At 41.6% G+C, this 26670-nt stretch overlaps 1 protein-coding gene across 1 annotated transcript; it reads right to left on the bottom strand.

The window, feature by feature from the left end:
• Window positions 1–239: 239 nt before the first annotated feature.
• Window positions 240–26670, bottom strand: fes (FES proto-oncogene, tyrosine kinase). The gene is made up of 18 exons (XM_033621780.2): window positions 26290–26670; window positions 24970–25143; window positions 23637–23733; window positions 23292–23475; window positions 19862–19999; window positions 19650–19769; window positions 19353–19475; window positions 16443–16638; window positions 14758–14838; window positions 12011–12220; window positions 11548–11670; window positions 10557–10610; window positions 7495–7613; window positions 7315–7409; window positions 6978–7101; window positions 1991–2148; window positions 1733–1855; window positions 240–553 (listed from the first exon to the last, which is right to left on the bottom strand). The coding sequence occupies exons 1-18, from the start codon at window positions 26512–26514 to the stop codon at window positions 411–413; spliced, it is 2487 nt and encodes an 828-aa protein (XP_033477671.1). The 5' UTR covers window positions 26515–26670; the 3' UTR covers window positions 240–410.

Below are 26670 nucleotides of genomic sequence, written 5' to 3'. Positions count from 1 at the left end.
AGTTGTAGTTGGCAGCCTCGGGAGGGTGTGGGAACATTCTCTGTGCTTTCTCTGAGTGGAACCAGTTATGATATATTCATGTATAGAACTGTTTGTTGTGGGTATAGTATTACACATCTGTGCTGTCAGAAAGAAGACGGATGTATCTAAGACAACCATCTGTTCTCAGAAGGAGGAGGAATGACAAACACACAAGGCAAGATAGAAAGAAACAGGAATGCTGCCATCAGCTGGCCCAATGATATTTACAAAACTCCAGGTTTATTTCCACAACATAAAAGGGTCAAATGATAGTTTGTTCTCACTTTGGAGATATGTTCCAGTATTCATAATGACTAACATATTTTCTGAAGGACAGAAATTACAAAACAAACAGACAAATAATAAAAACCCCAGTCAACAGGCTTGTATTATGTAATTTTGTTGTATATGGCACTAAGGTCAGCGCGCAGTTTCTTAAAGGACGGTCTATTTCTGGGCTCGTACTGCCAGCAGCTGTTCATAATCCTGGAGATTTCCACGGGGCAGCCGTGTGGAGCAGGCATACGGTATCCTGAAAGACATCACAGACCATCAAAACAGGTACTGAGATCAGCTGGAGTCTAACCCAGCTGACATTGGGTGAGAGGCAGGGTACACCCTGGACAGGTCACCAGACTATCACAAGGCTAACATATAGACGGCTTTTCTCTCACTTTGCCAGACTTTAGTCCTGCCTCTAGGAGCCTGTTTTGAACTGTCCTCATCGTGCACTTCACCCCAGCTGATGTCTGCCATTCTTTTGGTAGGTCACTTGATGTCATCCTATGGTTGTTGAGTGACATTCGACTTGGCTGTCATCTCAGTCAGTGGAGAGTCGTTTTCGCCCTCTGCCAGTCTGTAGCTTTGTTGCCCCCAATGTCTGCTGCTTGACCTTGTTCTTATGAACCGCAATCTTTGAAATTCTAAGGATGCAAGCAACCTGATGCTCACTGTATCCCTCTGCCAGCAAAGCCAGAAATGAACCACTCTTTTCAAAACTTTTCTTTTCAACTCTTTTGTCATGGTCAGTAGTTATTATTTGAGTTACCATGAGCACTGTTTTTACTATCCAGCTGATCCTATTCCAAGAGGATAGTGATGACCACAGCTGTGGTTTTTATATTTTACCTCGTTAAATAAGATTTGGTTCAGGTGATCACCTAATCAGTAGCTACCTCATCAAGTAGAATGAGGCGTGCTTGTGCTGAAATGTAATGGAATGGCTACCTTATGTAATGAGATGCTAATTAAGGAAAAAACTGGAATGGTCTCTTAATTGTTTTTCAGAGCTGTATTAGTGAATGTCTTGGCAGTGGTACGCAGACAATAAGCCATTCATCTCTCTCTTGATACATGTTCTGCTGGTCTCTGAAGGGGAACTCTGCCCTGGAGGCATGGGCTGCAATGACTTCCAGCCAGGCTAGATATGATGTCATCTTAACACCTGCTTGGAGTTAGAGATCATAATCTTTTAAATATTGTTGTTGTCTATTGAAGCCTTTTTAAAAATGTGAATTTAATATGCCTGGACCTCATTATTAGGTTAAACCCTAACCCCCTAACACTACACATAGTCTGAGGCTGATCTAAATTTGCAGAGTATGAACAAATTCAGGTGAAAAACTATGGATGAACCCCAGACTGGTGTGTACGCACTGTGTGTGAATGAGGCCCACTGACTGTTGGCTTATCTTGCCAGATGAGTCTTTACCTTTCTCCACCTCGTCGCGTGTTTGTTGGTTGGTCATGCTCGTGTAGGGCGTCATCCCCATGGAGAAGGTCTCCCACAGCAAGACACCAAAGCTCCAGACATCACTCTCCATGGTATAACGGCCTAAACACACCAGCAGGGGGCAGCATTAGCAAAGGCACAGGCACAGGTCTGTCAGTTTTTAATTGACTACTGGCAGAGAGAAACAAGAGGAGTGTCTGTGGTTGTGACTGCAGGGCAGAAACAGTTGCGGTGTACCATAGTTCAGGGCCTCAGGAGCCGTCCATTTGACAGGAATCTGTCTGAGGCCACCCTCTGCAGAGTAGACACCGTCATCTTGCTGACGGGACATCCCAAAGTCACTGATCTTCACCACGTTGTGCTCTGCAACAAGACAGTTCCTCGCTGCCAGGTCCCTTAGAAAAAGACAAAAAGACAGGGAGAGGAAGATGTAAGAGGGATTAATGCACGGGCTGATGAGCAATGGATACAAAAGAGACACAAAAGCATCATGCGTTATATTTAAAAAAAAAAAAAAAAAGAGATACAGCAAGAGAAGAGGGGACTAAAAAGAGTAAGAGAACAGGCGTTCTTGTCATGTCTCTGGTGTTACATGTGAGATAGTTTGACATGCAGCGTTACAGGCTGAGCAGCTACCAGCTGCCTGCTCTGATCTGTCCCCGCTGGGCAAATCACACAGTGCTCCTGTAATGAGCTGGGTGTCACAACCTCATGTCTTCTCCGGAGCGCCGTCAGCCTCCACTGATCCCTTACCCAAAGCACCACAATCACTCCCACTCAACAACTGATCCCCTTAAACCCTATAGTTCCATATTAGGTTGCATCATTTCAAACATGTTCACAACACACTCTTGATCTCAGCTTTTCCTCACTCTTCTTTTAATAAATGCCTGGAAAGCAAGATTTATTTATATTTGTAGATTATGTATAAAACCCAATGTTTAATCTTTATAATCAGTTCCTGCTCACTTTGAGATCCACAGTCTTTAGAGGGTTCGAGTCAGTTCTCCTCTTGGCTTAGTACAAAATGTTCAAAAAGAAAATATCAGCCGTTTCAGCGTCCTTGCATTTCCTCCCTGTCTCTTTTACAGCTGATTCTAAAATCGTATTACCAGTGTACAAGCCTGTATGAGGCTCTAAATAGTTTAGCACCTCCATATTAGGTTGACTGTCTCTCCTTCGATACCAGACAGGCAGCCTTTTGTGGACCTGTGTCCATTAAAATATCCAGAAAAACAGTTTTTACTCTCTACTCTGTTTTTTTGTATTTTAAAGTGTTTGTTTGCAAACTTCATTTGCTTAAGTATTAAAATGTGTTTTTAATACAACCTTATGTAAAGCACAGTTTTATGCATTTGAGCTGCAATAACAAATAAAGGTTTATTTTAAAGAGAAATCAGCAATTAATGAACAGATAATCTTGATAAAGATATGTCAAATATGTAGGATTTAGGGGTATATATTGGCAGAAATGGAATATAGTATAAATTGTTGTTTTCTTTAGTGTATAATCACCTGAAAATAAGAATTGTTATGCTTCTGTTACCCTAGAATGAGCCGTTTATGTCTACACAGGGAGCGGGTCTGGTCTACAGAGATTGCCATGCTGTAACACCATGTTTCTACAGAGGTTCAGAATGGATAAACCAAACACTGGCTCTATTCAGATTTTGTATCAGCCTCTGTAGTTAGCAGCCCTTCTGCACATTGATTTTTTTCTAATGTTAAATGGCTTCATCCAGTGTTTTTACTGGTTTAAATCACCTGGTCCATTTGTTTTAAAGAGGGGGAGACTTTTGCAGATAATTCACTTCCTGGTAGCTATTCCTATTCCAAGCTATCAGAGAAAAGAAGGTACGTGTTTAAAGGTCAGATATGTAGGATTTAGGGGGGGTATAATAAGTATGTTTTCTTTAGTGTATAATCACCTGAAAATAATAATTGTTATGTTTTCATTAACCTAGAATGAGCCATTTATATCTACACAAGGAGCTGGTCCTTGTCTACCTTGTCTGCCACGTTGCATCACCATGTTTCTACAGTAGCCCATTGGCCATCGTAGTTAGCAGCCCCTTGCAAGGAAAGACTTGGGAAAACAAAGATTTTTTTATTTATTTATTTATTTATTTTACCGGTTTAAATCACCTGGGCTGTTTGTTTTGGAGAGGAAGAGACCTCTGTGGATAAGTCGGCTCCTGATAAAAAAAAAACTTTTGAACATCGGGATCGGAAATGCGGAGAGCACACATTAAGTTATCAGAGAAAATAAGTGAGCATTAACAGGTGCTGGGCTACGGCCTGTCTGTGACATACTAAACAGTGTCTGAAAAACACTGACTTCTAATGTGAAACTGCTTTTTTCAGTGTTTTTACCGGTTTTACTCATCTAGTCTGTATGTTTTGGAGACGAAGAAACCTCTGCAGATAATTCACTGCATGATTCCTTAACCTTACACACTGTTTAGCTGTAGTTGCAGTTCATCAGTTACGCAAATCCCTATATTACCAGTACAGTCAAGGCCCTTTCCTGTGGACTAAACTCCAACTGGACAGCAGGACATCAGTCATCTTCCACAACATGTTGGCATTTACTTATGTCTAATTTCTTATGAAAAACAACAACGATTTACCAAACAGCACTTTAGCACACTTTTAGATGTTTATTTGGAAAATCTCCAGCTTCTTTAATGACATTTAGGTTCTTTGAGTTTGAATGCACTTATTGTAAGTTGCTGCGGATGAATGTGTCTGCCAAATGAATGCACTATAATGCACTGTTAAATTAATGGTTCTGCTGTCTTTCTAATTCAAGTAAAAAAAAATGTAGGTCAGCCAGCAGTGCATTTAAGCTTCCTCTTCAAGGACACAACAGCTATCAGTTATTTAAGAAAACTTTATCCTTCACTTTTAATCGACTGTTGAGAGCTGCATCAACATATGGGGAAGTGCTGCTGCGAGGAAAGTGCAGTTTGGTTTACAGTTAAGTGATGTAAATGTTAGGAAGGTAAATTATGTCCTTTATTACGCCTGTGCACCATAAAGGTTTTCAGATCCATCTGCCTGTGGCTTGTTCCACAATTGGTCTCATGGAAACTCTCACTTTATGCAAAATGAACATGTTTTAATATTCAACTAATTAATTTCACTGGACCCCTCATTTGTCTCACACACATGCTCTGCTGTGCATCACGTTTTCTGTGTGTTAAATTCATGGTGACTTTAGATAACACACTCAGTCTTGAGAAACCTAGACATAAAGCAGCCTACACTGTCCTCTGCTCTAACAATGCTTTCTTGTGTTATGTTTGTTTTATTATTTATATCTTTGTTATGTCTTAGATTGTGTATCTGTATCTGAAAATACGTTTTCAATATGGAGCATCAGCTCAGGCGGAGCACTGAAGTTGCTATAGTCAGTCAAAATCTCTCTCTGTGTGTTCAAGGCTGCTGTTCTGTTTTTATACCACTGTCATTTTGTTCACCATTAAACATCATTTCATTCAATACAAAATCACTGAAGAGGGAAAATAAAGCTCTCCAAGTGAATAACCTTGCTAAAGTTCTGCAGAAACCCCTTTCTGGCAGAAATCTTTTCATCTGAACCTAAAGCATGATTGTTTTCCTAACCTTAACCAAGAAATCCCTTTCAGGCTGAAAGCCCTCCATATAAACCTGTCCCTGAGTCCCAACAAATATCTGTGAAACACAAAATTGTCCCAGTTATTCTTTTCAACATTCAGTTAGATGTTTGTCATACTTTGTCTTACTAGTCATTACCTGACTCAAAAACAGTAATGCACTACTCGTCTGAATCAAGTGGCACCCTCCAGGGCTGAAAAGTGAAGCCAAGGCAAAGTGCCAAAAACCGTAGTTCCTCTAATGGCCACTTGAGGCTGGCTCCAGCAGTGAGGCAATCCTCATGGACTCCCATAAACATGTTTACAGTCTGGTACAAAAATGGGAGACCAAACCTAATGTTTCTACTGCTGAGGCACTGGCTATGGCAGTAGTTATCAAACTTTTTGTGCCCAAGGCAATCAGAGGGCAAGCCAAAATCTCAAGGCACACGTGTATTTATATCTTTGCACAACAGCTTCTATAATGTCTTATCACTCTTATCATGACATAAGACAATAAAAACAAGAAAAAAATAACACTAGTTTTTGAGATCTAGGCAGTAGGTCGTCCTCACTGGTGCTTTGTTGTAATCTGCGCCGTACAATAAAGCAATCAATTGTCCCACTCAAAGCTTTCTCCTGTTAATTGTTATCATCCCTCACATTGGCTGCCAATCAGGGCTTTTGATGTGTCACACACTTAGAATTCCCACACACAAATGCCAACAAAAAGAGTTTGCCTCTTTATTAGGATATGGGTGCACACAACGTACTGATACAGTCAATTATAAATTCAGTCATAACTTTTTGTATAGGTCCAGTTGAATATTGCAGTAATAATGTGTGGTTATCACAAAATTCCACATCACACCTGGATTGGCATCACAGCACAACATTTGCGAAAACACTGGGTCATGGTGTTGAAATATTCGCTCAGTGTGCTAAGTGTCGAAATAGCAGTCCCCCATCCTGATGAAACACCCATCCACATAAATGGATGCATGTGAATGCAAGGTCCACTTAAGAGTCCTGGTTTGGGGGTTTGAAAATTTGATAACCCAACACTAACGGGACAATAAATTCACACATTTTACTCAAAATATGTATCTGCACCATCACTTCCTGTCTCATAACTGTCTGCAGACCACTGCTCTTTTGTAGGACAGTTATTATTCTGACAGCGGAGGTTAAATAAAACTAAATGGGGCAATAAGCTACAATAGCTTCCTCCATTTTTTGGTCTCCGCAGCTGTATGTCCTTCAGAGGTCAGCAGTGTTAAGAGGGCTTACCATCAGACAACAGCTTGTTAAATCAACAAAATTGAAGATTATGTGGAGCATTCACATGGATTCATTTTGTGAAGTGGGGACCCTTGTTGCTGCTCTGACTCTTTGAGAGCTCTCTCATCGACAGGCACTGAATCTAACTGCATTACCATTCACTATAAATGTTTAACTCCTTGACACAAGTGCCTCAGACAAATTAGACAAAGTCACAATCTTACCTGCTCCTGATGTAATGATAAGACCTATACAAATATTACCTTTGTATAAAATGTATTAAATCTTATCACACTGTGCAAATATAAATTAACTGTTTGACCAACCTGTGGATACACTTCTTGCTCTCCAGGAACTCCATACCCGCTGCTACATTTTCTGTCATTTTGACCAACATCTTTGGCCTCAGATTGTGACTCTCATGCCGTAAGAAGGTGAGAAAATCACCACCTTATGAAACACACACACACACACACACATATATATATATATATATATATATATATATATATATATAGAGAGAGAGAGAGAGAGAGGGAGAGAATGATGATGTAGGAACAAAGGAAAGCAATAATGGTAGCATAAATCTTGAAGTTCTTGGGTAAACACACTGAGGGTTGTAAAGGTAAGGTAAGGTAAGGTAAAGTCTAGGATCATGTTTACCTTGAACAAGCTCCATGATGATGTAGATCGGCTGCTTCTGAGTGCACACTCCTATCAGCTTCACAATGTTAGGATGGTCGTACTGCTTCAGGATCCTGGACAGCACAGGAGAGGAAGTGTGTGTGTGTACGTGTATATATGCATGTGTCTGTGTCTGTGTGTGTTTGTGTACATACTGACCTGGCCTCCATCAGGAACTTACTCTTGTGCTCTGGGGCCAGGTTCTCTTTACAGGACTTCACTGCTACAGGAGTGCTATCAGAGCGTAAACGGCCGCTGTACACTTCTCCAAAGTTGCCCTGTGTAGTGCGAACACCAACATAATGTGTTACTGTTGGGTTTTTTTAAGTGTATTTTCTAACTCAACAGGGGACTTGATGTATCTACTAAGATGAGATAAGATAAGATAGATAAGATATAACTTTATTTATGAGGGAAACTTGTGCAGCAGTTGCAGTACAAAGTTAGAGGAGTGCAGATACAGAGCATGCAGTATACAATGACTGAAAAAACAAAGTTGAAAAATGTATAGCAGATATAAACTAAATATAAACTAGATAACAGTTAGCTGACAATAAGGTGCGATATGAGCGATTTTCCTTGATGAACTGTAACCACATGTGCACAATTTTAAACAAGGGTTGGTCAATATGGAGAAAATCAAATATCATAATATATTTGACCAAATACCTCGATATCGATCTTTCAACAATATTGTAGTATAGACCATGGGTGCTTACACAAAATATTTACACAATGATCTGATATTATCATATCAATAATCATTAGTAATGTGGATATAAAGACGGGGTGGGTAAAGTAAAAAAAAACAGAACAGCTGGGACAGTCGAGTAAGTTCAGAAAGTTCATCACTTTACTGTAATGTAGCCTTTAAAATCAGGGAAAGACAATTATATTATATATTATTGTATATTATATCCCAAATCTAAGACAATACCTAGTCTCATATGATGACATTGATATAATATTGCTTGTTTCAAACTATGGAAACTATGTTAAAATTGGCAGGTAAGTTAAATCTGAAGGACAGGTTAAAAGACAGGGCTATTCATTGCCGTAACTGTTCCTCCTGTGAATACTGGTTATGAAGACAGCCTTTCTTAAAGTGATTTCAATGTGTGTGATGGGGGACTACATCTACAGTCCTGCTCTGGTGGAAAAATTACTTTCATAGTTTCTGCAGCTAATGTGAGACTTCAGCAGTCTGGGTTTCACAGACCAAGTGGATATCTTCCACAGTTACTGTCACTTGTATTTCCAAGGACAGTGTTTGCTTGCTGGGCCACAGCAGAGGGAAAGTAATGCAAAGTGCTAAGTTTGTTCTAAAAGTACTGGAACTTTGGACAAATTTACACTGATGAAGCCTCATATTAGTTTTAAGAAATCTCTTAGAGACAGAATCTCTTTGCAGCCAGAGAGGAGAAACATCACAATGAACAATAAAACTCTTACATGTACTTGTGTTCATGCAAGTCAGACAAATGTGAATCTGTCCTTTAAAGTGGCAACAAGGTCTCCAGAGCACTCTTGTGGACTGGCTAGCTACACTAAACAAAAATATAAACGCAACACTTTTGTTTTTGCTCCTGTTTTTCATGAGCTGAACTCAAAGATCTAAAACATTTTCTATATGCACAAAAGACCATTTCCCTCAAATATTGTTCACAAATCTGTCTAAATCTGTGTTAGTGAGCACTTCTCCTTTGCCGAGATAATCCATCCCGCCTCACAGGTGTGGCATATCAAGATGCTGATTAGGCAGCATGATTATTGCACAGGTGTGCCTTAGGCTGGCCACAGTAAAAGGCCACTCTAAAATGTTCAGTTTTCAGGTCTGGGGGGGTCAGAAAACCAGTCAGTATCTGGTGTGACCACCATTTGCCTCACGTAGTGCAACACATCTCCTTCGCATAGAGTTGATCAGGTTGTTGATTGTGGCCTGTGGAATGTTGGTCCACTCCTCTTCAATGGCTGTGCGAAGTTGCTGGATATTGGCAGTAACTGGAACACGCTGTCGTATATGCCGATCCAGAGCATCCCAAACATGCTCAATGGGTGACATGTCCGGTGAGTATGCTGGCCATGCAAGAACTGGGATGTTTTCAGCTTCCAGGAATTGTATACAGATCCTTGCAACATGGGGCCGTGCATTATCATGCTGCAACATGAGGTGATGGTCGTGGATGAATGGCACAACAATGGGCCTCAGGATCTCGTCACGGTATCTCTGTGCATTCAAAATGCCATCAATAAAATGCACCTGTGTTCGTTGTCCATAACATACGCCTGCCCATGCCATAACCCCACCGCCACTATGGGCCACTCGATCCACAATGTTGACATCAGCAAACCGCTCACCCACATGATGCCACACACGCTGTCTGCCATCTGCCCTGAACAGTGAAAACCGGGATTCATCCGTGAAGAGAACACCTCTCCAACGTGCCAAACGCCATCGAATGTGAGCATTTGCCCACTCAAGACGGTTTCTGACAGTTTGTGCAGAAATTCTTTGGTTATGCAAACTGTTGTTGCAGCAGCTGTCCGGGTGGCTGGTCTCAGACGATCTTGGAGGTGAACATGCTGGATGTGGAGGTCCTGGGCTGGTGTGGTTACACGTGGTCTGCGGTTGTGAGGCCGGTTGGATGTACTGCCAAATTGTCTGAAACGCCTTTGGAGACTGCTTATGGTAGAGAAATGAACATTCAATTCACGGGCAACAGCTCTGGTGGACATTCCTGCAGTCAGCATGCCAATTGCACGCTCCCTCAAAACTTGCGACATCTGTGGCATTGTGCTGTGTGATAAAACTGAACATTTCAGAGTGGCCTTTTATTGTGGCCAGCCTAAGGCACACCTGTGCAATATTCATGCTGTCTAATCAGCATCTTGATATGCCACACCTGTGAGGTGGGAGCAAAAACAAAAATGTTGCGTTTATATTTTTGTTCAGTATGTCATCTGACAGGCCAAAAAAAAGAATTGTGACTCACTAACCAGGTCTTTCTTGCTCTTCAACCAAACTTCACACTGAGTTTTACACAAATATGTTCTCAACATTTTGAGGTATCTGAGACTCAGAGCGAGACAAACACATGGGCACACTATGGCTCAGTTTTTACTGTAATGGGCATGATAAAAAAAGAAATCATTTTAAAAATTGGTTTTGCTTCTCTCACTTCTCTTCTAAATTTCTGTCAACAGATATTCAGTTTACTCACCCGTCCAATGAGGGGTCCCAAGATAATATCATCATGTTCCAGGACCCACTTGTCCTAATGGGGTTAAAAATGAACAATAAGAGACGCATAGTGGTTCTGTTAACTGTGAGACCAGCAAAAGAGGAGAGACAAGAAAGAGGAATAAAATTTGAAGGAAAGATCATCACATTTGCATGTGTGCTCATTTGAGACAACAGTGGAAGCACTTCAGTTAAAGGGGACCTTTTGTGCTCATCTGCCATTTGTTGCCATTTTTGGGTTCATACTTGGGGTCTCTTTTGGAACATGTTTACATACTTTATTTTTCTCATACTGTCAGTGCTGGAGCACCTGTATTTGAGCTCTCTGTGAGACGCTTTGTTTTAGCACCTGTTTATTTAAAGGAGCTGTATGCAACATTCAGAGCATATCTATGACTCAGAGTCTGGGGCAGGATAGTCTGTACACTGTTGTTGACATAGAGGTGGCTGAGCTGGCAGCTAGCAGCTAATGGTACTAACTCATTATATTAGTGAATATGACTGTCACATACAGAAACTTGCATCTCCATGTTACAGTAGCCCAGAATGGACAAATCAAACACTTGCTCTAGATAAGCCCATTTACATTTTTGCATTTTTGTGTCGGCCATCGTACTTAGAAGCCCATCTGCAACATTGGAGAAGTAAAAGCCAGTGCTTTATTAATACATGTGTTCAGCATGTAGAAAGCGCTATTTCAGTTTGCCCAGTCCACGGTCTCTCAGTCACCGCTATTATGGTTTACAATCGCGGTTTACACAAGCACATGAATAGCCCTGCCCCAAATCTTACACACTGGACCTTTAAGGTAAACCACTATCTCTTTCTAAACCTAACCAAGTAGTTTTGGTGCCTAAAGGAAACTGCAACCGTTCAGTGCCAACACCTAGTAATGTTATGTTTAGAGGTCGTGGTCATTTCAGATATTTCAGTGAAATCAGGTTGCAGCAGACTATGTGTTACAGCAGTACCTTCAGTATAGGTTTCTTCAGCACTATGTCAGACCTCTTGGTGACGTGTTGTCGTGAGGACAGCAGATGATGGATCAGCTGCGGGATACTGCTGAAGCTTTCTCCATCCAGACGATACAGATTCTACTGACACAGATGGAAAAGCATTTACAGAAGTTAACTGCTGTGCAAACATACTGACAGAGGAAAAAGACACAATGAAAAAACCTATACATGAAAATAGCCTTTTAAATTGTTAGATTGTTTAAATGAGTTGTAGTTGTGTAAGTTTTTCTTGTGTTTAATTGAAAAAATAGAGCTGGGAGGAGAGCAGTACTGTACATCTAATTTTTTTAGCAGTATCTTGATCATTTAAAACTAGCATACATATTCAAAACACATGATTTAAACCACACACAGAGGATCTACATATAATATAAAATGCCCCTCAACTCTCTAAAAAAGTGTTTTGTTCTTTACTTACATCCATGCTCTGAATAAGGAAATGCTTGCAGGATCCTTCCCACTGCACAGAGAGCACATAACCGTGTTTCTCTTGACTCTTCCTCACCAAGAAGTCTCCGTCATTCTTCAGCAGCTGCTGGACCTCCGGTCTGGGAATTGCTCCGTGGTACCAGCCCTGCTGTCCCAGAGGACGATCCACGTCCAGCACTGGGGTGAGAGCCGGAAGCACCTGAAGGCAGGAAGAGAGAAAAGCAGACCCTTTAAAGCTGACATGAATAATGAAACAATAAGAAGTGATGGAGGATGGATTTTAGGGTGATTCTGCAGAGAATACAGTACAGGCCAAAAGTTTGGACACACCTTCTCATTCAATGCGTTTTCTTTATTTTCATGACTATTTACATTGTAGATTCTCACTGAAGGCATCAAAACTATGAATGAACACATGTGGAGTTATGTACTTAACAAAAAAAGGTGAAATAACTGAAAACATGTTTTATATTCTAGTTTCTTCAAAATAGCCACCCTTTGCTCTGATTACTGCTTTGCACACTCTTGGCATTCTCTCCATGAGCTTCAAGAGGTAGTCACCTGAAATGGTTTCCACTTCACAGGTGTGCCTTATCAGGGTTAATTAGTGGAATTTCTTGCTTTATCAATGGGGTTGGGACCATCAGTTGTGTTGTGCAGAAGTCAGGTTAATACACAGCCGACAGCCCTATTGGACAACTGTTAAAATTCATATTATGGCAAGAACCAATCAGCTAACTAAAGAAAAACGAGTGGCCATCATTACTTTAAGAAATGAAGGTCAGTCAGTCCGGAAAATTGCAAAAACTTTAAATGTGTCCCCAAGTGGAGTCGCAAAAACCATCAAGCGCTACAACGAAACTGGCACACATGAGGACCGACCCAGGAAAGGAAGACCAAGAGTCACCTCTGCTTCTGAGGATAAGTTCATCCGAGTCACCAGCCTCAGAAATGGCAAGTTAACAGCAGCTCAGATCAGAGACCAGATGAATGCCACACAGAGTTCTAGCAGCAGACCCATCTCTAGAACAACTGTTAAGAGGAGACTGCGCCAATCAGGCCTTCATGGTCAAATAGCTGCTAGGAAACCACTGCTAAGGAGAGGCAACAAGCAGAAGAGATTTGTTTGGGCCAAGAAACACAAGGAATGGACATTAGACCAGTGGAAATCTGTGCTTTGGTCTGATGAGTCCAAATTTGAGATCTTTGGTTCCAACCGCCGTGTCTTTGTGAGACGCAGAAAAGGTGAACGGATGGATTCCACATGCCTGGTTCCCACTGTGAAGCATGGAGGAGGAGGTGTGATGGTGTGGGGGTGTTTTGCTGGTGACACTGTTGGGGATTTATTCAAAATTGAAGGCACACTGAACCAGCATGGCTACCACAGCATCCTGCAGCGACATGCCATCCCATCCGGTTTGCATTTAGTTGGACGATCATTTATTTTTCAACAGGACAATGACCCCAAACACACCTCCAGGCTGTGTAAGGGCTATTTGACCAAGAAGGACAGTGATGGAGTGCTGCGGCAGATGACCTGGCCTCCACAGTCACCGGACCTGAACCCAATTGAGATGGTTTGGGGTGAGCTGGACCGCAGAGTGAAGGCAAAGGGGCCAACAAGTGCTAAACACCTCTGGGAACTCCTTCAAGACTGTTGGAAAACCATTTCAGGTGACTACCTCTTGAAGCTCATGGAGAGAATGCCAAGAGTGTGCAAAGCAGTAATCAGAGCAAAGGGTGGCTATTTTGAAGAAACTAGAATATAAAACATGTTTTCAGTTATTTCACCTTTTTTTGTTAAGTACATAACTCCACATGTGTTCATTCATAGTTTTGATGCCTTCAGTGAGAATCTACAATGTAAATAGTCATGAAAATAAAGAAAACGCATTGAATGAGAAGGTGTGTCCAAACTTTTGGCCTGTACTGTACATGGAGATACTTCAAAGAAAAGTCTGTAATACTTTAAAGTCTAACCGCACCACCTTCCATGCCTCCAGGGAACCACAGAGCAGGGAGCTGGAGAGCAAGAAGTAGTTCACATTTAAAGAATAATTTGAGCTTGAAGTCCAGCACATTAGAGACACTGAAATATTTGCTCAAATTGATCTTTTACAGCATGCACACGGTGATTTTTATCTTTCTGACAAATTAAAAACTACAAACCAGCTGCACAAAGCCTTTTCCTGTTGAGGGTTTGTGTGCAGCACAGCTGGTTCATGGCTCCATCTGTGCTATCATCTGCGAGCAGTGATAAAACCGTGAAAGGTAAACTGGCTGCCTGAGAGGTAAACTTAGTTTTAGGTCAGGCAGAATTTCCAAAGTAGTAACTTGACTGTCAAAGCTGACCTAATTAAGTTCGACGGTGCCTTCAGGAGCACGAGACCCCAAAGAAAGATCATGGGCCTGAGTTAGCTCAGCCGTGCAGTGGCTACACTGTCTCCAAAACATGATGAATTGTTTGCTGTGTGATAAGAGCTATGAGTGTACAAAAACAGACGCTGCAGTTAAAGTTAAGGGCAGGGAGGTGGAAGAGCGAGGAGGGGAAGTGTCTCTCAACTGGAACAAGTGTCCTTCCTTTTAAAATGTCCTTCTGCAACATACTGTGAGACAGATATTGTTCTGCTATGTTTAATCTGACGCCAAACAATTTTGTATAACCACTTGTAATCTGTCTATCTTTATTCTGTGTGTAATTATTGTGCCTGGATTGTAATTCAGTGTTTAACTTACCTCCCATCTGGGTTTAAACAGGCCACTCAGATTGTTTTTGATCCCGTCCATGAGGAGTTTGGAAGGATTTGGGCTGTGATCCTGAAAAAAGAAAAGATTGAGAGCAAATCATGTTGGTCCATATAAATTTAAAAAAAAAGATAATTACTACCAATAAAAGGGAAAACATGCAGGTCTATGGGTTAAGTCATTATTCATTGATTTGCTACAAGCAGCAACCTCCAAGGCTGGAAAGTTAAGCCAATGCAGAAGTGTCAAAAAATGCAGTTCATCGAATGGCCACTTGAGGCTGGCTCCAACACTGAGTAAATCCCCACAGACCCTCATGTTAAAACTTTACAGCAGAAATAAATGTGTTTACAGCCTGGTACAAAAAACAGCTTTGGTCTCTATAACAAATTTTCCCTGTTCATGACAACTGTACGGGGGTAACGTTATATATCCCACCCTTTGATATTTTCTTAAGGCTTAAAAGTACACATAATTGAGGGCTGGGCCTGTTGTCTGTGAGGCATCACTACAGTCTATGAGCTAGATCAACCCCTTGCTCATCCACAGCTCCATCCTCTCCTACAAATATGGTCATCTCTGACACCAAAAGGCCAAGATGGCAAGGCTTCAAATCGGGAGTCCACGAACCATTGAGTGACGTCCCATTAGCTACTTCTATTATTTTAAAAAGTCTATATTTGCTACAGTAATAGCTGCAGTTCAAAACAAAAGCATGGGCTCAAGTCATGTGAGTTGGATGTGAGTCATTTCCCAGTCCCAAATTTGGTGACTTTGAACTCAACTTGACAAAATCAAACAGGATAAAGAGCCTTAGAGATAGGGTGAGGAGCACAGACTATTGGAGGGAGTTTGGAGTAGAGCTGCTGCTCCTTCGCGTCAAAAGCGCTCACTTGAGGTGGTTCGGGCATCTGATTAGGATGCCCCCTGGGCGCCTCCCGTTAGAGGTATTAAGGGCATGTCCCACTGGTAGGAGGCCCAGAGGCAGACCCAGAACACACTGGAGGGATTACATATCTCAATTGGCCTGGGAATGCCTTGGGGTTCCCCAGGAGGAGCTGGAAAGCGTTGCTGGGGAGAGGGACGTCTGGGGTGCTTTGCTTGGCCTGCTGCCCCTGCAACCCACCCTGGGTTAAGCAGATGAAAATGGATGGATGGATAGACTAAAAGTCTTCAGCCACACTAGCAGCTATGTGAGGCCGTAGGCTATTTTAGCACAGCTTTGAGCTTAATGCTGATATTAGCATGGTAACATATTCACAATAACAATGCTAACATGCTGGAGTTTAGCAGCTATAATGCTCACCTGTTAGCATAGTAACTTTTGCTATTTAGCACTAAATAAAAACTCCAGATGAAGTTGATGGGATTGTCATCTGTTTTGTAGGTATTTGGTCATAAACCAAAATACTGGAAAATTTTCAACCTGATGGTGGCGCTCTGTGAAAAGTCAGTAATCCTTTGAGGAGTGTGAATATCTGTGCTAAATATCTTAGTAATTCATCCAATAGCTGTTGAGACATGTCACTAGAAAAAAAATCTTCAACCTGCTAGTGGTGGTAGAGGAAGTCAGAGGATCACCAAAGTCAGCAAGCTTCATCCTCCTCATCCTCTCGGAGCTTAAAAAAAAAAGAAAAAGAAAAAGGTAGGAGAGACTCTAGCAGAGAGAAACATACATTGTTTGAGTTGGACGAATCTGAGACGGCGTCTGGGTCCAACTTCAGAGCAGAGGGAGGTTCTTTGGAGCCCAGCTGGTCCAGTTTCTCCTTCAGAAGAAGCCTCTGAACCTCCAGCTTCACTCTCACACCCTGGGACAAAGCAACCTGCTGCCGGCACTCCTCCATCGCATGTCTCTTGCTGAACTGGTAGACCCTGGACAAGGCAGAGAGCAGCAGGCCAGGTGAATTATATTTGTGTGGGACATTTTCAGTGAGAGCAACATCGATGGTTGCACAACAGGTGAGACAAACAGGCAGTACAAGAACACACAGACATCGATAAGAGGTCTGAGCAAATAGGTTTGCAGATGCCTCCTATTGACTAACACAGTCAATAAGGAGGCTTTTCTAATGACAGCTTAGTCCATCCTGGATTTTCAGCATGTCAGACCAGTGAACTTTAAATGACCCAAGAGTTCTGCTAGTGAAGTGAAACGAGGCTTCTAAAAAACGAGCAGGGGCTTGATTGCATGGATCCTTGCTGCTTTTTTAACAGAACTTAAATGGCCAGTGCACAGCTGGATTAACCTGATTAACCAGGGCATGAATTTGCTGATGGACCCCTATTGAACACCCCAACCTCCCTCTGTGAATTGTGCCTGTACCCCGTCACCTCCACGTTACCCTTAAGCACAGTGCACACACTATAGTACTCGGCAGCTCCATTATTTGCCCTGAGACCCAGAAACAGCAAGTATACCTGTACTGCAAGAATGTTATTTTGAGCCAGGTGCTCTGTGATTTGGGGCAGCAGGGTAAAGCAGTTATGATGGGCCCCAGTGCATGGGGCCCATCATAACATATTTCAGTGTCTGCATGGTCACTAGTTATGAAGCGCACACACACACACACACACACACAGACACACACACACACACCATCACTCGGCTTAAAAGATGTGCTCAGCTTGTCAGTCTTGACAGATTTTGGGCCTTAACTAGCTTCCATGTATTGTATCATCACTTGATCCAACAGAGACTTGACACTGAAAAACATCAACATACATTTTAACCAGCAACCATCATTGCATATCTGTACATGACCCACCAAGAAATTAAAAACATCTTCTTTCAATTGAATATTTGTAATAGCTTATTTGTAGTTTTTATAGTTTATGTATAATACACATATTTTTTTTTATAGATTGCTACTGACCATTTTACAATAATCAAATAAATAAGTAAATCAGAAATACCTGACGGAGATGGGTCTGCCTTTTCAAGGGTACATATAGCAAATGACAGCATTTTTAACTTAATGTGAGTTCTTCTTTGAACACAGGTGTATTTTTCAAGGTCACAATTTGAATCATTGGCAAGGGCCTGTTCTCTGACAAACACATTGTTGGAGGGCTTGCTCTCTCTATGGGCTGCCCCATCCCTTGGAGCCCAGTGAAACCACACTGCCCACACTGTCTTATATTTACACCCCTGATTTTGGGTCATTTGATTGGAGCTGAAATGATTAATTGATTGACAGGAAACTAATCGGCAGCTATTATAATTATTACTTATTGCAGTCATTTTACAATCAAACCTGCCAACGCCTCTCAGATATAAGGATTCACTGTTTGTCCTTGTACATAAACAGTATATCAGCGGCTCCCAACTGGTCAGTCATAGTCCAAAAGTGGGTCACGGGTCCATTCTGAATGGGCCACAAGTGACTCGCAAGCATGTCAAGTTTGTAAAACACACACTCCATTTCTAAGTACAGTGAATTTCCAGCACAGAGTTGTTATGTTGAAGTGCCATTTCCTGCTGTAGAGTGAGTGACTAACAGACAGCTACTTGACAGAAACAGCAAACTAGCTCGATGACATGGCCAAACTCAAGTGTGATGCTGAATGTGGACCTTGAACTAATGATTGAGGAGTAATCTGGACCCCGTGGCTGGACCAGTTGGGAACCACTGCAGTATATGATAGCAAAGTGAATATATACATATATGCATGGATGGATTACTGACAGGGCCAACTGGGCACAGGCCCAGGGGCCCAAAGTATCAAGGGGGCCCCATGGCCTTAACTTGTAAAATGTCACTCAAATTAACACATGCTGGCCAGGAAGAGACTCACATAACCACAAAGTGATGCAAAGGAACCACAAAGAGACACAAAACAACAAAGTACCTCAAGTAGTACCTCCATAACACACAAAATAACCTTGAAGATCCAAACAACTCTAAAAGACACAAAACAAAAAAAGGAAATGGAAAACCAGCTATGTCAGAGAGGTGTAGGACCCTTTACATATCTGAGCCCAGGCCCATGTCTGTACGATCTCAGAGTGATGTGAGTAGAACCACAGAGGTGAGTACACTCAGTCTTCAACTTCCTCAAGCTAGCAGGTTCTCAGCTACGAGAGGTCACACTGGGTTTGACCTCATACAGCATGTCACTGCTGGTTTACAAAATGTTTTCTCAAAATACAAACCAAAGGGCAGCATAACCTCAACTTGCCTCACTAACACCACCACCATATGTGCTCCCCAGCTGCTCATTTTAAGGTATCAACATTTTGCAAACAAACACATTGTTTCCAGCTGTCCTCCAGGAGCTCGACTCGATCACTCCCAAAAGACGGTGAACCTCTAACACTCTCAGACAGCTTCATCAACCAAGATAAATGAGGGGATAGAGTGCCATAGCTCTGATCATATCTCTGTATTATAATTCATAAGGCACTTAGAGTCCCATGAGACCACACTGGTTATTAGCTGCTGGCCAGCCAAGAGCACATTGAACTCTCCCATTGGGGAGGACTGCTACCTCAAAGGTTGTGTGTTTTTGCTGTGAAACCTCCTCTGTGACCTCTGAATAAAACATCACAGCATCACTGATTCTCCTTGTGTCTGTGGTCCGCTCACCTCTGGCCCTTCTTGACACCTTCCCGCTCTGCATCCAGCTCCAACTCCAGCTGTTCCACAGAGGTCTGCTGGGAGCCCAGAGTCCGAGCCAGATTTAACAGCTCCTCCTCTATTGCAGTCAGTCTGGGAGAAGGAGATGGAGAAATATCCTGAAAGGAGGAAGTAATTGATGCAAAGCACTCAGAGGAAATAGGAGGTCAAAAAAGGACCAGGAGGGTGAGGAGGAGGAAGTAGTTGGGACACTAAAAAAGGAAATTAGACTTTAGTCATCTGGACGATCGTGTCGTTTGTTCTCACTTGTGCTGCACTGTCTCAAGCGTGAGGTCGTTCAGTTCAATCCCTCTGGGATCTAGCTGTACATTGTCCTCCAGAAGGCTGCAATCAAACTCTGCACACGCAGGAGTCTCCCCTACAGACCTGCAAGTACAAACACACAGTGTCATTGCTCTGCAGGGTTAGCTTTCATGATTGCATTGATTGATTTGAGAGGAAGTTTTCCCTCAGTCTACCTGTTTTGTTGGATGAAGCTTTCATATTCTCTGTGAGGATCGATGGCTGTCAGAGCAGAGGATATCTCTCTGTGGATCCGCACCACTTCATGATGGAGGAGAGTGGAGATGTCGAAATACTCCTGCAGGATCTCCTTTCTGGGTTAGAGGTCGCATGACAACAAAGTTAGTGATTTGAAGGACCAATTTTATGAGTTTTAGCCAGAGTCAAACCACAGATACAGTACAGAACATGTTTCCAAAGCACAACATAAGAATTTCCTCACTGTATAAGGATTGTGGGGGCTGGTAAATAAACACATGCATATCATTTACATTTCAATTAAGTATATAAGTCAGCAAGTCAAATAAGAGATAATGCGTAAATTATACCTACTGTGTTAATAACTGCAACATAACAAAATCTTATAAAATACACTCCAAGATATTGTGTAATCCTTGTACTGCAATATGCACGTGTGTCAGCAACGCCAAAGTCAGTTTCATTCGTGGGACCAGAGAGTGTTGAGCTGCATTCAATGCATACAGTATCTCTCTTGGGTCGCTGTTTCTCAGAGGACACAAATTACTTATTTGAGCTAGGCATGGTCAATTAGTCAACTGAAAGAATGACATGATCAGTAAAGCCTCTGTGTGGCAAAGTGGTATAGTGGTTAGCACTGACGCTCGGCTGAAGGGATCTGGGTTTGAATTCACTGCCGGCTGGGGCCAAGAGTTAATAATACTCATTTTCACTTATCAGTTGTGTAAAGTTGGGGTTTTCAAACTTTTCTGTGCCCAAAATCTCAAGGTACACCTGTATTTATATCTGTGCACAATAGCTTCTATAACGTGTGCTATCACTCTCATCATGACATAAGATAAGACAATATAAGACAAGACAGGTAGGTTCCGTGCTACTGTCTACTGACAGTTGTTTTTTAATCTTTTCTTTTGGTGGTAGGTCGTCTTCGCTGGTGCTTTGTTGTGATCTGCTCCATACAATAAAGCAATTCATTGTCCCACACACAGCTTTCTCCTTGTAGTTGTTATCATCCCTCACACTGGCTGCCAATCAGGGCTTTTGATGTGTCACACATTTAGAATTCCCACACGCAAACAATGACAAATAGGTTCCCTGTGAGGGTTTTTCATTAGATTAAATTATATTAAATTACATTTTTTATCTAGAGTTTGCCTCTTTACTTGGAAATGGGTGCTCCTATTTTTTTGTGTAGGTCCAGTTGAATATTGTACTAATAGGCTAATGTGTGGTTATCACAAAATCCCACAGCACAACTTGACTGGCATCACAGTTCACCATTTGAGAAACACTGGTGTAATGTGTTGAAAAGGTATTCTTAAGGTATTCTTTACCTAATAAATGTTAGTGTGTCATAGCTGTGAATTTTAGGTACTCTTTACTTAAGACATGAGATGAAATCTACTCAAACAAACTCAGTGCAAGTTGTTACCTCACATTTATCGGGGACATTCTATGGGTTTGTTTTAACAATGCAGGTAAGTTAGTTGCAGGTCGATTCATATCAGAACTATGAAAATGTAGTTTGAGAGACATTGCCTGAGATAGGCAGTCCATTGCAGTAAATATTTCAACATGTTCCAATTCACATTATTTGTATTGTTTTGAGCAAACAAGCTGTGACATCTGAGATCTGACAGCTCACTGTCAAACATTTAATGCATGAAACTAACACATTCAGATGATGCTTTTCCTTTGTCATCTTTATTATCAAAGTTTGGGGCTTTCTTTTTTTATATCTACATTTTCTGAATGCATAAACTAGGAGGAAGTGTCAAAACAGTCACTTTTCTCAACTGCATGACCAAATATTGACACTGATGAAAAACTGAAACCAACTTAATGTTCCCTGTTCATTTAAAGGTCCAGTGTGTGGGACTTAGGGGGATATACTGGCAGAAATGGAATATTACAGGTTAGTTTTCTTTTATTGTTTAATCACCGAATATAAGAATCATCATGATTTCATTTGAATGAGCTATTTATATCTACATAGGGAGCAGGTCCTCCTTTATGGAGATCGCCATGTTGCACTGCCATGTTTCTACAGTAGCTGAGAGTGGACAAACAAAACAGTGGCTCTAGGTTAGGCCATTTGTATTTTTGTGTCAACCACCGTAGTTAGCAGCTCCTCTGGTTTATATCACCGCATCTGTAAGTCTTGGAGAGGAGGAGACCTCTGTAGATATTTCAGTGCTTGATAAGAACCTCCAGGACATCTAGCTCTTAAATTATCAGATAATAAAGGTGTGCACACATTAGAGGGCATTGGGCTGGCGGGCCATCTGTGACATGCCAAACGGTGTTGGAGAAATATTGATTTGTAACGTGAAACAGTTTTATGTAGTGTTTTTTTTTTTTTTTTTTTTTTACTAGTTTAATCACCTGGCTTGTTTGTTTTCAAGAGGAGGAGACCTCTGCAGATAATTAAGCTCCTGGTAAAACAATGAACAGCGAAGGAATTTAAACCAGGAGAGGTTTCAGCTGGTTGCAATGTGCAATCCTCACTGCTAGATGTCACTAAATCCCCCTAAATGTCACACACTGGACCTTTAAAACACTGCTGCAGGGATGATGATTTTTTTGCAAGCCAACCTGGAAGCTGATTTTATTGAAAAAAAAAATTGGATTACTGCAGAAGGTAAGCTCTGTGGCAAACAAAATATCATGAAACATACATGTTTTGTTCAGTAAAATAGTCTTCACAAAGGAAGCATAAATGCAGTCGCCAGAAGTAAAAGGCTAACGTTAGGCTATGAACAAACTTCACCGCGGTCACTTGATTTTATCATCACCATCACAGAGAGGCTGTAAAGCTGTGTTCCGCATGTTGACATTCTGTTGTCTAATTTAAGACACTTGTTAGCAATTGTCTTTTTTAAGACATGTTAAATCTTTAAAATTCCCCAGCAGGGTATTTACTGATGTATTTTAATGTATTTTATGTCGTAGAACAAAATGTGAAAATATCTTAAGTCTAACCACAGAACTTATTTCTAACCATGAATCCATTGAAAATCTAACCAAGAATCCATTGAAAAAAAACATTGACTGTAAGATGAGGAAGCTGCAAGTGCAAAAATGCTAACACATTTCTTTGTTACACTAAGTCTCAATCCTGCAGCACTGTGTAGGGGAAACATGGATACACTGTGGTATAGCCAATTAAAATGTGCTTTTGAGGTCAGCATTCCTCTTATATGTACTGTTTGTGTGTGTGTGTGTGTGTGTGTGTGTGTGTGTGTGTGTGTGTGAATAGAAATCAGCTGAGTGGATGCAAACAGAAAAACAGTAAAACAGGACCACTGAAAAGCAACATCATTCTCACACACGCACGCACGCACGCACGCACGCACGCACGCACACACACACACACACAGACACACACTGTAGTAGATTTTATCTTACAGTATGAGCACCATCTCCTGCTGCAGAGTCTGCAGTGCACTGAGCAGGGCAGGCTGGATCTGACTGTAGTGGTGCTGATGGTAAACTTGAGCAGCTTGCACAGACAGCACGTACTCATTATGCAGCTCGTAGAGTTTCACTGAAGCCTTTATATAACGCTCCTTAGCTTTGTCTCGCTCTTTATCTGCACACACACATGAAAGAAAGGGGATGACACAACATTTCATGGTGTAAATATACATATCAGGTTTTGCAGAGTAAAACAGAAACAAAGAAAGGCCAGTCCATGCCTTCAGAGTAAAACCGATTCTGTTCAGAGAAGTAAGTGGTGCCAAAAATTCCCACCTTTACTGGCCTCCTGGTACTTCCTCTTGGCCTGAGCTGCATCTCTCACCGCCTGTCTGTAGCTGCTCTTCAGCCTCTCCAGCTCTGTCTGGGTTACCTGAAGCAGCACACAGACACACAAACAGATGGAAAACATTTGGTGGAAGGGTGGGCGTCATTCAGGGGAGCTGTTTGTGTGGTTTAAAGCTGCCTAACTGAGTGTGAGAACTACATCACACAGGAAGTGGACAGTGGCCTTCTCATGTTTAACTGCAGAGGAACACGAAACATGAGAAAAGACATAAGAGGAAATGATTCGACCTTTGTTATACTGCTGGTGCTGATACTTCAGACCTCCGCCTGATAGCATTTCTGACATTGTTGCTCAGTCATAAAATCTATTCTACCGCACAATGACTTGCACAAAACCAAAGCCGTCATCTGCATAATAAAGTAAGAAAATTAAAATAAACAAACTGTCTGCTGGAGACGGCCAAGCTGCAACCCAATATGGATCAGTGAAAATGAACACATCATTTCCCTGATGTAATTGGGTAATAAAAACAGTTGGAGCAGCCAACGGTTTGAGATTGCATCAAAATGCATTTGCACACACTCTTTCCAGTCTATTGAACCTCATTTCATTTGACTGCTGTCTATTTATAATGCCTCCACTGCAATGCTCAACTGCATGTCAAGATGATAGACTCGCGCAAAAATCAACACATAGACTCTAAAGCAACGACATCTGCCTTTTTTCTGATAAGAATCGTTCAACATATGTAAATACTGTATCACCATGACTGTGACTTCTTGTAAACAACCACAGGGTCCAGAAAAAGGAGCAGGTAGTGGTAATTATGACACTGGCTCTGACATAACATTGGACTCTTGAACGTGATATACTGCTGCTTATCGTGCTATTTCAAAAGCCCCACAGTGGTTTCAAAATAAATGAAGTACTGCTTTACAACAGCTGAGATATCGCTAGTAGTTTTCAAGTATATTATTGCTTAAAATGCAAAAAAAGGAAACGTACAAAAGTGAAATGAAAATTTAAGCAGTGTGGGTTCACTTACAAACTGCCCTCATGAATATATACTTTGTGTGTATGTGTGTTGTCTGTGTGTGTCAGTTTACAAAAACAAAAGAGGGTAAAAATGTTCAACCATAAGGACAAAAGAGCAACAATAATCAAAGTTCAATACCTACTAAATCAACAGCTCACTTTCAGCAGTGAGCTGTTTGATCACAGTCGGAGGTCTGACTGTGTAAGGGTGATTTATCTGTGCTTTGGCATGACCGTCTATAAATAGTGGTGTATTTGAGTGTCTGTGTGTTTGGAGTCTCACACCTTGCTGAGCTCCTGCCTAAGCAGGTTCCACTGCTCCGCGTAGGTTTTGCGGAGCTGCTGTTTGTCTCTGATGAGCAGCGTCAGTTTGCTGATGGGACCATCCAGCAGATCCTCAGAGCGCTTCTTCATCACCTGACTGAGGAAGTCCGTCTGAGAGACCAGCACTCCCCACGACTGACGGACAGGAGACAAAAGTCAGGGGGAAAAAGTTATTCACACAAGACAACAGTCCTCCCCATGTTGTAACCTCTATTTGGATCTGTCTTTTGGTTCAATAACTACCAACATATTGCTTTAGATTTCAGTAAAATCTGATGAAAGTCAGACCTGGGGCCATTAAAAAAATAAACATACTTCACGTTTTTTGCTCTTAACTCCTGAACTGTGAGGTGCAGAGATAAAATACATCACCAGGATTTTGTTGGTCCAACCTGCACCTATTAATATTGTCCACATCCACTGTGCACAAAATTGTCCGTCACCATTCTTCAAATTAATTTTATCAGATCTTTGCCATCTTTACTAGACATCTGGTGACTTCTGCATTTTGCCCCATTTTCTGTTTAAGTTGCAAAGTCATAGTGCTTCTTGCATGGCTCATTTTAGATTGTCTGAAATACTTCAAGACAGCATCGGGCAAATGCAACCAAACTGAGGATAGATTGTTAGCAAAGTAAAACAACTTTGGCATTTCATCTACAAGTTCAACAGCAGCATGACAAACTCAGTGGTTGTGAGTTTGATGTATGGCAGATGTGATGATGAAATCTGAATCCTGAATCCTCCAAGCATTTATTTCCTTATTAAAGTGTCAGAATAAGAGGACAGTGCAGCTCTAGTGGAGATTCACTGTTCGTGCTCTTTAGTGCTGTCTTATCAGGCTTTGAGAACATATATAAACATTTTGATTTAGATCATTTTAAACTATGACAACCAGGAAACAAAAGGTTTAGTTCAGGGTTATCAATACCCTGGTACCCAGATATACACAATGACTCCATAGCCCATGTTGTTTAGAATATATAGGTGTTTTATGGAGGGTTTTAAAAGCTCTGAAAATGAAACACATCACAGCAAAACAGCTAAAGTCTGATAAGGGAAGTCGTTTTACCCAGTATGACCTCATATCAGTGCTTTATTCTGTCAGATTTTTTATTCTGTCTGTGCTTTATGTGGAAAGCACTGATGCTCACCAGCTTGTTTAAGTTAAACTGAAGTTACATGTATTTAAGTATGAAGTGGATTTCTTCCATTTGACTGACTGATGATCATTAATGATCAGTTGATTATTCAGCTACAGAGTGATCTACAACACCTCACCTGGTTGAGCTGGCTGATGTAGTCCAGTCCTGTACCGGGCTGAGGCCGTTCCAGCTTCTCTGCCATGGCAGCCATGTGGTGCAGCTGCACTGAAAACTCCCGCTCACTCTTAGCCCGCTGACCCATCCACTTCTTCATGACCTCCATCAGATGAAGCTCCGAGTCCAGCAGCCGCATGACAGCCGTATGTGCCTGAGGGCACCGCAGGTCCTCTCCAAAGCCCATCTCTGAATATTTAAACTCTCCTCCCTGCTGAGGATTCACTGTCAGTGTCCTACAGCAGCTTTATGTTCTCATGAGTGGGACAGAGCGGCGATCTGAAGCAGCTGCTCAGAAACAAGAGTAGTTATTTTGTCTGTGGCCAAAGACAGCTTTCACTTC

This window comes from Epinephelus lanceolatus, chromosome 2 (assembly GCF_041903045.1).
Source record: "Epinephelus lanceolatus isolate andai-2023 chromosome 2, ASM4190304v1, whole genome shotgun sequence".
Lineage (NCBI taxonomy): Eukaryota > Metazoa > Chordata > Actinopteri > Perciformes > Serranidae > Epinephelus > Epinephelus lanceolatus.
The sequence above is the reverse complement of the archived record's forward strand: the minus strand, read 5'-3'. Positions and strand labels throughout refer to the sequence as shown.

Coding starts and splice junctions, on each gene's coding strand:
- fes (XM_033621780.2), bottom strand. CDS start 26,514: ATGGGCTTTGGAGAGGACCTGCGGTGCCCTCAGGCACATACGGCTGTC. Junction 19,770..19,861: donor AGCTTCATCCAACAAAACAG/GTAGACTGAGGG, acceptor TTGTACTTGCAG/GTCTGTAGGGGAGACTCCTG. Junction 19,476..19,649: donor CTTGAGACAGTGCAGCACAA/GTGAGAACAAAC, acceptor TCCTTCTCCCAG/ACTGACTGCAATAGAGGAGG.